The sequence below is a fragment of the Dioscorea cayenensis genome, unplaced genomic scaffold, assembly GCF_009730915.1.
Source record: "Dioscorea cayenensis subsp. rotundata cultivar TDr96_F1 unplaced genomic scaffold, TDr96_F1_v2_PseudoChromosome.rev07_lg8_w22 25.fasta BLBR01001842.1, whole genome shotgun sequence".
Lineage (NCBI taxonomy): Eukaryota > Viridiplantae > Streptophyta > Magnoliopsida > Dioscoreales > Dioscoreaceae > Dioscorea > Dioscorea cayenensis.
This window is the reverse complement of record NW_024088233.1, coordinates 48,009-58,796: the sequence shown is the minus strand read 5'-3', so window position 1 is coordinate 58,796 and position 10,788 is coordinate 48,009. Positions and strand designations below refer to the sequence as shown.

The 10,788-nt window shown below is 30.4% G+C and overlaps 1 protein-coding gene across 1 annotated transcript; it reads left to right on the top strand.

The window, feature by feature from the left end:
• The first annotated feature begins 3,370 nt into the window (after positions 1-3,370).
• Positions 3,371-5,784, top strand: LOC120257073 (putative ubiquitin-conjugating enzyme E2 38). Its single transcript, XM_039264699.1, has 6 exons — positions 3,371-3,484; positions 4,238-4,399; positions 4,479-4,542; positions 4,793-4,932; positions 5,015-5,326; positions 5,432-5,784. Exons 1-6 carry the CDS (start codon positions 3,422-3,424, stop codon positions 5,660-5,662), a joined length of 972 nt encoding a protein of 323 aa, XP_039120633.1. The 5' UTR covers positions 3,371-3,421; the 3' UTR covers positions 5,663-5,784.
• Positions 5,785-10,788: the final 5,004 nt, after the last annotated feature.

Genomic DNA, 10,788 nt, shown 5'->3' with positions numbered 1-10,788 from the left:
TTTCTTTAGCTACTTGTAGCTCCTTTTGCAAAAAGGAGTGGAGATGTGAAGCTAGCCCCCCGGATGAGTCAAAATCTCTTCATCAGCATTAGACACACCGGCAGGGGCGGAGCTAGAAATCAAATAGAGGAGGGGCAAACTACAAGTTTTAAAATAATTAATTAACAAAAATTTTAAATAATAAAATACATTTAATTTTTTTATAACAATAAGTAAAATTTAAGAGAAATATAATTAATTAACAAAAATTCAAATAATAAAATACATTTAATTTATTTATAACAATAAATAAAAGTTAAGAGAAACATGATTAAAATTAATTAATATATCAAAATAAGTATTTTTATCAAAAATTTAATTTCTTTTATAATTCGACCGAGGGCGGCTTAAGATAACTCAGAGGTTTATCTTTGGAATTTTAGAATAAATTATCTAATTTATTTAATAAAAATTAAATTTATTTACATTTTATTTTAATAAATATCTATTTGAGATGTTTGTTTATTTTTTTCACATAGTACTAAATTCATGATAAAAATATATATTTAAAATTTGTGAATAAAACTCAACAAAGTAAAAACCTAACAAAATTTTTTTTTTTAACAATATAAAAACTACAAAAGCTCTTATTTATAATTAAAAAATAAATATTATATTAATTTTGGAAAAACAAATGCATGAGAAAGCTGATCGTAATAGAATTTTGAAAAATTACTTAGAGAAGATATGACTGATTAAGCATTAAAATAAAATATTTAATATGTTACTGTATTATTTTAAAATTTAAAAATTAACTAAGATTAAATACATTGATTAAATATTAAATTAAAATATTTTTGTATTATGATAATTATTAATGATCTTTTAAAATTTGAGTTTTTAAAATTATTATTAAAAAATCTAAAGATGAGGATTCAAAAAAATAAAGGGCCTAAGGTAATTACTTCATTGACCTTAATATAGATAATATTTTAAATTAAAAAAATTCCCATTTACATGGCATATTTTATTTAATAATTTATCTAAATTCATTTAAATAATTTTTAAAATTTTAATTTTATAAATTACTTACATTGAATCTTATTAATTACAAAATAAACTGATATTTAAATATTTTTGAAAAATAATAACTTTCATTTAAACTCCTATTTCAATTAATCATAATTTTTTAAAAATTATTTATTACTAAATCAAAGCTTTAATATTTCTCATATCCCTAAATCAATGGATATTAATCAATCATATATATTTTTACAAATTCTCAAAATTTTTAAAAATAACAAACTTAAAAAAATCTAATAAATGAGAAAAAAAAAAATCAAATCATTTAACTAAAAAAATAAATTAAAAAATGAAAAAATGAAAATATAATAATATATAAAGATAAAGAAATAAAAAAATAAAAATCATATTAAAAAAAAACTTGAGAAGGGCATTGTCGAAGGAGAGGGCCGGAGGAGGACGGGCGGAAAGGGGGAGGGTAAGGGCGTCGGGAAGGAAGCGAGGAGCTGGTCAGAAAGGACCCAGCCCGGGTCTGATGCAAGGGGGCGGCTACCCCCTGCCTGCTCCTGCCCTGCACACTGACCACATCCGAGTAAATCTCTAACAAGGTCAATCTAAGATGAACATTAGGGATGGAGTCCTCTGACTTCTTTCTTCTAGCCTCGGGCACTACAGAGAGCCAAGATAAAAATAAATAGTTAATCATAATAATAGTCATAGTTGGAGGGGACAAAGGGGTATTAAAAATACAATCATTTTGAGTAAGCCAAATAATCCAAACATTGGCCTTAATCAACCAAATCTCTTTTTTCCTGTGGGATCCTATTTCTCCAGCCTACCCAGATTTCAACAAACGAATTTGGTAGGTCTGAAAGCTGTAGAAGCGGCAGGAAATAACACCAGACCTGGTGCTCAGAAGTACAATGAAGGGTCAAATTATAAAAACCCACACCTTTTTTTTTCTTCTTTTGAGCAGCTCAAGTCATCTGATTAAGCAATGATGTGGACATGAGGCCATTTGCATACTTTAAAAATCTATTTTTACATTTTAAAAATCACTCATAAGCTTATCCAAAACGTTTACTTTTTAACCCAAGTCAAATGCGTCACGAAAAAATCAAAAATAAATTTTAAAGATGAAAATAAAAATTACAAAAATAGATAAGTTTTTAAATTTCTTCACTTCTAAGACTTACCCAAATTTTAAAAAAATCTCAACTAATTTGTTTTGTGGTGGTCCCAAATGTATATATATATATAGCAAAGTTATACCAAAATTGGATAACCAAATTTTACACATAACTCCACCTATAATTTTTAATTCTTCATAAGATTTTTTAAGTTAGCATGAAAAGCAGGACATTTACCTTTATCTTAATATAATTACAAAATAAATTTTCAACTTCCTAAATCTTACATTTCTTACTCAAAGAAAAAAAAAAAAAATCTCAACTAATTTCTTTTGTGGTGGACCCAAATGTAAATATATATAACAAAATTATACAAAATTGGATTACCAAAATTTACACATTACTCCATTCATAATTTTTAATTCCTCATAAAATTTTTTAAGGTAGAACGATAAGCGGGCCATTTACCTTTATCTTAATATAATTACACATGAATTTTATTAGTCAATTGACAAACTTTCATTCAAATTATTATTGGGTATGATTTTTTAAATAGTCACTCTATCAAATTACTCTTTTAGCCAATCACTTTAAATTGTAATTTTTTAGTCCCTAACTACGTTTAAGTGAGCAATGTCAGCCTAATTTTTGATAATTTAGGGTTAGAGTTTAGGGTTTAAGGAGATGATATGACTAAATTAAAATCAGAAAATAACCAAAAGATTACAGCTTCAAAGTAAAAAGGACTAAAAAGGAGTATATTTGGAAAAATAGATGGATCGCTTTAGAAAAATTATACCTTAGTCTAGTCATAGAGTTTAGTTGATATATTGATATAAGGGTATAATTTTTTGAACAATCCTACTTTTTTTCAAACTTATCATTTTAATTCCTCTACTTTAAATTATAATTTGTAATATTTCTATTATTTTAATTTAATCATATCAATCCACCTAAACAATAAATCTTTTAATTCTAAACCCTTAAAATGGAGGACTAGTATGACTCACTTAAAAATTAAAAGATTACAATTTAAGATAAGGGACTAAAAATGATAAGTTTATAAATGGACTATTTAAAGAATTACACCTTGGTATAACTTAGGGTTTGAAGACGTAACCCTCAGATTAATGAGTGTGTAATTTTAAGATTTTATCAGGGTATATATGCAAAACATGGAAAACATAAATAGATAAAGTTTCACACTTTATTTCCCTCCAAGTTTGTTTTCTCTCTTTCTTTTGGAGGTTTCGTCTCCATTGAGCCTCATCCATCGCTCCGCCCACGCCATGGGAAACGTGTGCTTCTCATCCTCTTCCAGCGCCACCGCTCATCAGCGCAAGAAGAATAATGTGTGTTTTCCCAACTGTGTTCATCGCTAATTGCTTTTTTTCCCCATAAATTTGCGATCTTGACAGTGTTCTTGGATCAATCTGAGTAGATTTGTTGATTGTTTTTGATTTGGTGTTTTAGGTTTATGAATTAATGGGAGTGATTGTTTTTACAGGCTATTTTTGCTTATAATCTGTGCTACTTTGTGTTAAATTTGAAAGAATAGGGTAAAGTTCATTGTTTGTCGTCTAGATTGTTCAAAAACCTAAAATTTTTTGTCATGGAGGTGCTTGTTTGGTTGTGTTGATTGGATGGTCATAAGGGAATAATTTCATAACGGGGAGTGTTTTTTTGGTACTTAAATCATAAATATTTGGCTTTGTCTTTTTCTGATCTTGTTGACACTGGAGAGTTTATGATATTGGAATGGTTTTTCTTTTGTTGTTTTGTGCTTTTAGGAACTAGACTTGAGAACCAGCATTTATTTCCCGAAATTTTTATGAAAATTTAATTTCAGATGTAGTCTAATGTGTTTTTTTGGTAGTTAAATCACGAATATTTGGCTATGTCCTTTCTGATTTTGTTGATACTGCTGAGAAAACTTATGAAGAGATTTTCTGATGTTATTGGGATGGTTTTTCTTTTGTTGTTTTGTAATTTTATGAATTAGACTTGAAAAGAAGCGTTTGTTTCTCAAACTTATTATGAGAATTTAATTTCAGATGCAGTTTTCATGTTTTCTTGCTTTTTATGCAATGGTATTGTTTTTGCAGAGTTTAGCAACCGAATCCCAGAAGGCAAAAATGAAGGATTTAATGGAGAAGGCACCTGTTGATGAGATTGATTCTAAGTTTAGACTCTTTAAACAATTTGATAGTGTTCAAGATTATTCTGATCATCATTTCAGAAATAACAAGTTTGTCCAAGAAAGCAAGGTAAGTTGCATCCATAGTTTGATCTGAACAGGACTGTTCTTTGATACATGTATTACTCATTGTTATCTATAAACTCCAGCTACAACAACGATGGATTCGGAAGATCCGTAATGAGTGGACACTTCTAGAGAAGCATTTGCCTGGTAATTATATCTTCAACTTATCCGAATTTATTAATGTAGTGCATATGATCCTCAATACATGTTTAAAGTTCCATGTATCTAGTTGACTATGAATCATGGCACTTTAATTGTTATGAGTTTTGATATGTGAACTAAATTGTTAAATGTCATTGCTATTACTTCCAAATCTAATCATAATTGTTAAATGGAGTAATTGCAGGAAAAAAAAATGATGTACTGCTAATATTTATTTATTTATATTTGTTAGCAGAGATGATATATGTTAGAATATATGAAGATAGAATGGACCTCCTCAGGGCTGTGATTGTCGGACCAGCAGGAACTCCATACCACAATGGTCTCTTTTTCTTCGACTTCCATTTTCCTGAAGGCTATCCGAATTCACCTCCGGTACACAACATCTCGTCAATCTTTTTAAGGAAACATATATGTGATTCAATAGTAATTGGAATTTTTCTTGAATCCTTTGCAGCTAGTTTATCACCACTCCCATGGACTTGGATTGAATCCAAATCTTTACGCCAATGGAGTAGTTTGTGTTAGCCTTCTAAACACTTGGGTTGGCAGCATATCTGAAAGATGGAACCCTGTGATGTCTACAATGCTTCAAGTTCTGGTCTCCATCCAAGGCCTAATCCTCAATGAGAGACCATACTTTAATGAGCCCTTGTTGTCTTATTTCTCCACTACTCGGTTAGCGAATATTCCATCTAGGTCTTACAATGCAGACATATTTCTGCTATCCTGCAAGAAAATGCTCTACAATCTTAGGAAGCCTCCAAAGGTAAAAATACAAAAAATGTTTGTCCATTGTCCCTTGTTATATTTCACTTAAGACGAAATGTTCTTTACGCCATATATTAGTAGCAATTTGACTGTGTATTTGCAGCATTTGGAGGACTTTGTTGCTGGTCATTTTCGCACACAAGGGCGCACAATTCTGAGGACATGCAAAGCATACATGGCTGGTGTTCCAGTTGGCACTGTTGTTACTGATAGCATGCAACTTGATACATCTCGGATCAAATCATCAAAATTTAGCTCAGAACTTAAGTTACTGTTTGTGAATCTCTTGGAGGCATTTTGTGCTGTAGGAGCCGAATGCAATGAATTCCTATGAGTTTTTTTTTTGCTTGTCTAATTTTAGTGAAGTTACAAAGTGCTTATAGAATTAACTTTGTTAGAGCTTTCTAAGAATTATTCTGTCGTCTTGGACTTTTTATGAAATCGGTTTTTATTATAGATTATACTTCTTGATTAATTCTTGGTTTTTTTTACTAATGTCCTTTTATTTTAATTCCTATTTATTATATATCATTGGATTGTAATGCAAGAAATAACATAATGAAATTTTTTGAAGTTTCAATCTTTCAGAGAGTGTGAAATTTCTACTGAATTGAACTTGAAATCTGTTCAAAATCATCTTTTTATTTATTTATTATTTATTTATTTTTTTATAAATTGGTGATAATAGCTTTCCACTTAAGAGTGTTAAAGATAGGGGTGGCAATAATCTGTCCGGACCCGCCGGCCCGGTTTTGTCCGGCCCGGAATAAAAGGGATTTGGACATAAAGTTTGCAAATCGCGGGCCGGGTCCGGACATGGCTCAGTTGTCGGATTTAAATCCGGTACCGATGTACTAGGGAAATTCGGGACAATCGCTTTTAACCCCTAAAACTTTAAAAGCTCACTGACCTTGGGCCATTTTGTTTTAAAGTTCCCCATTCTTCAGCTTTAAACATATATTGTTTTTCTATTAAGACTTAGATTTTTCTATAATTTCGAGTTGAGTTTTGGATTATTAATGTTTTTACATTTAATGTGAATTAAATTATTTTTTTGTATAATTTAATATTTGAGCTGAACTTAAAAATAACTTATAGAATTCGGAAAAATTTGGACATCCGGGACAACCCGCTTTTAAAAATAAACCGGGTTTGACATCCAAGTTTGTCCGGATTTAAAAGCCGGGCAGTCCGGACACAAGTTTTTCTATTTATATTAGTAGTTGTCCGGACCCGGTTTTGTCCGGACCCGAATTTTTACCACCCCTAGTTAAAGAGATAGATATGTACGGAAATACATCAGTTATGATGATTTATTTCTTTGTAATTTACTATGGCTAACATACTAGATAATGAAAGTCACATTTGTTCAAAATAATATATTGGAGACCATAATCTCTAATAGAAATTCCTTATCATATAATCTTAAAAGGGTGGGGAAAACAATTCTTTTCACATGGGACCCATATTAGTATCCTGTGTGCAGTATCTGGTGTGTTAGTAAAAATTTAGTTGAATAGTACTCTATAGCACTACCGGTGCGGGGTTTGGAATCCGTGCTTGCCCACTCACTATTAAAGTAAGAAACCACAACACATTGGGTTGGGCCATTCTTCTCGCTTCAAGTTTTTTTTTTCTCTAACACAGAATAGAGTTAAAATCCTTTTTATTTCCCCCAAATAAACTTAATTATAGGACTTAAAGAATTCATTTGAAATGAGAAGTAGATCAGATATTTTAAATAATTTAAATAAATTTGATAAGATGAAATATCAAGTTTATAATGATATGAGACAAACATAATTTTTTTTAGATAACGTGGAAAAATTATTATTCACATTATTTACCACACAAAAAAGGATTTATTGTCCCAACTTCTCAACAGAACTCTCGCACCTTCCATTGGACTATACCTTTGTGAAAATAAAATTTTTAAAAAGGCTTTTAAAAAATTTAATTTAAATAAATATGATAATATGAAATTTTTTAGTTCATCCATTTTTATCTAAAATAAAATAAATTGAAATATAATGTTGACCACTAATTAAAAGATCACACATGATAAGTTTATAATTTAAATTAAAATTAATGCATTTAAAATATAAGCAACTATAGGCACAATACATATTATTAGTTAACTCTAATCCATCTTTACTCACTAGCTCATATTTATTCCTTAGCTATTTATTTACCGTCATTAGCAAGTGAGTTGGAGCCATTAGTCAATATCTCTTAATCCATTATTATTAGACCCATTAGCTCATATTTATTTTTTAGATGCTCATATTGTTTCATAGTTATTCTAATATATATTTGTTAGTCCTATTAATTTACTAGACTCATCCTTTTTTTCTTTTTTTCTTTTTCCTCCCCGTATCTCAACTCATGTGAAAAGAATGAGCATCATCGATAGAGGTCTATAATAAACGTAAAATTTATATATATATATATATATATATGGATGAGAGAGAAGAGGAAATACTTAGATATAAGATAAAAACGAGAACATTACACAACGAGAGGAACATTTATGAATAAAAGAAATCCCCCCCTGCGCGTTAAACTTATACAGTCACTGAAAATGTCATAAAAACTTTCGAAACAATTTGTAAATATGAAGAGACATCTAATCATTTTGCATAAATAAATTATAAAATTTAATTTTCTCCAAATCCTAGCTACATTTATATAAGTCTTAATTTTAATCAATAGTCAACTCTTTTGAGAAATCCTAATTTCATTTTTTTTCATTAACTTGCAATCATTATTTAATTTTTAAATTTTTTTTTCTCTGTGTTATTAATTCTTCGTCTAATCAATAGAATTACAAATGAAAATTTGTTGATTTCAACTGGATTCAAGGTTTGGTTTTTATAAAAGCAAAAATTTCAAAAAACCTTATAGTTTCCCAATTTGTAAAAAAGAGATAAAGGTTTGATTTTTTGTTTTTAACCTATGTGGTTTCCCCAGCTAGCAAAAAAGAGAAAAACCGTTAACAACCCTTTTACAATGTTACCTCTTAGGGGCAAAATGATCAATTTATTATAAAAAAAAACCACATGACATAAAAAAAACATGATTTTCAACATAATTTATTTGTTTTTTGAAATTTAAGTTCTTTTTGTTTATTAGAATTTTGTGAGAGTTTAATAGATTAAAAAAAAATTATGTCAAATGAGATGGATTTTAAATAAATTGACCATTTTGGCCTTGTGAGTTAACACCGTTAAACATTTGTTAAAGGTTATCCTTTTTTTGCTAACTGAGGAAATCACATAGGTTAAAAACAAAAAAAACAAACTTCTGTCTTTTTTTGTAAAACTGGGAAACCACAAGGTTTATTTTTAAATTTTTTCTTTTATAAAATAATGATAATGTTATGATGTGTAATATTGAGATATATTTTTAGGCGAGCTAAAAGTTACTATAATGACACTCAGTTTCAATTACATAATTGTGTCATATTCATGTAGTATAAAAATTCTTTTTAGTGCAAAATGTCAAGATTTTTGAGTCATATACCTCTTGCATAATTTAGTGGATAATCATTAGAACACCAAAATAATGATGAATGCTGTTGCGAATGACACTATAGGTGATGGCAAAGGGAGAACTAGAATTGTGGTTGCAGGAACAAAAGGGTTACGGGTACAAAGTGTGATGACTTTGTAATGAATTAGCCGAGTGGGAACTCAAGTGGAGTGATAGTAATTAATAATTATATAATTATTAGTATGAATTAGTAATGAATAATATGACTGTGTAATTAAGGAGAGCTAGCTAGGTTGTTAGAGAAGTTGTTATAAAAGTAGCAATTATCTTGGCACATGTGGTGTTTATTACCATGTCTGAATGGCGAGTTTGTTACAAATGATTTTAATGATTGCGTTATAAAGGGGGTAATGAATGAAAGTAAAGATAGGAATCTTTTTGCTAGACTATATCTCTTTCTTCTCTTCTCCTCCTTCCTCTCTTCTCTTCCCCTTCTTCTCTTCGTCTCCTATGAAGTTACTCTACTCTGCAATAATTTGGTGCTTTCATTGAATTCATGACGGATGGCATGATGATGCGTGGGCATGCGGTGGATGAGCATATCTCCCAGATGTCCGATCGGCTTGCTTGTCACGATTCCATCCTCACGAAGCTTAAATGGCTTTGCTCTACAGTATAACAACATTCAAAATCTTTTGAGCTCTTGCGCAAAAGCCACATGGAATCCTTTGACATACTTTGTAGCTACTTAGCCTCCTAATAAGCTGTCATGACAGAGATGACGGTTAAACTACAACAGCCAGACCGAACCTCCTCCCCACCTATACAACCACCATTACTTCAACGTTCCTTGCCTCCAGTCTCTAACATCCATCACCAAACACCATTAACTCCACTGTCCATCACTTCAACCATCTCAGTTGCCCAGCTCGCCTACCCTATGTTTGCTGAATACACTACTACTTAGAATGGCACATGGAACTTGTATCTCCATCTTATCATCTTAATGTTATTGGTAATAAGTGGATTTTTAGGGTTAAATGGAATCTTGATGGCATTGTTCAACACTACAAAGAGAGACTGGTTGCTAAAGGATTTTATTAGCTGGAAAATATTGACTTTGAGGATACTTTCAGACTGGTCATTATACCTATTACCATCCTTACTATTCTAAGCATAGCTCTATCCAAAGGTTGGGATGTTTCTTAGTTAGACATCAACAATACTTTTCTACATTATCTTTTCACAGAGGATGTTTATATGAGCCAACCTCATGGTTTTATTGATTCTTCGGTAGCTTCTGCTGTTTGGAAATTATGCAAAACAGTGCACGGTTTTAAACTAGCTCCCCGAGTATGGTATCTTGCATTCAGTTCTTTTGTCATAACTTGCACTTAGTAATCACTCTCTCTTTATATATTATCAAGGTGTCACAGTTTGCTTTATGTTGGTATATGTGGATGACATGACATTCTCGTTGCTGTTAATAACTCTAAATTTCTATATTTTTTTATAACTGAACTGTCACATAAGTTTTCAGTCAAAGCACTAGCTCCACTTTATTTCTTTTTGAGTGTTGAAGCAATCAAATGCCACAAAATTCTATTTCTTACTCAAGTATTACATTGGAAAGATACTTGAGAATGAAAATATGGATAATATTAAAGTTGTTTGTACTCCTTCAAGCACGCTCATATTACTTTGAAATCTAACACTAACCAACATGTTAATGTCACTGCTTACCTTAAGGTTATCAGGGCTCTCCAATACCTATCTTTTACACAGCTTGATATAGCCTTTTTGGTTAATAAACTCTCTCAGTTTATGTGTTGTCTTAGTGATGTTCATTAGATTGCTTTGGAAATCTGCTTCATTATTTAAAAGGTACAATATTTTATGGATTGATGTTGCGGCTACACTTTGATTTTTTTTAAATGTCTTTTATGATGCCAACTGGGCCGGTAATCA

What these genes read in the sequence shown, in the direction of transcription:
- LOC120257073 (XM_039264699.1), top strand. Translation starts at nt 3,422, where the DNA reads ATGGGAAACGTGTGCTTCTCATCCTCTTCCAGCGCCACCGCTCATCAG. An exon ending in ATCAGCGCAAGAAGAATAAT is followed by an intron (nt 3,485 to 4,237) that starts GTGTGTTTTCCC and finishes TTGTTTTTGCAG; the next exon opens with AGTTTAGCAACCGAATCCCA. An exon ending in AGTTTGTCCAAGAAAGCAAG is followed by an intron (nt 4,400 to 4,478) that starts GTAAGTTGCATC and finishes TATAAACTCCAG; the next exon opens with CTACAACAACGATGGATTCG.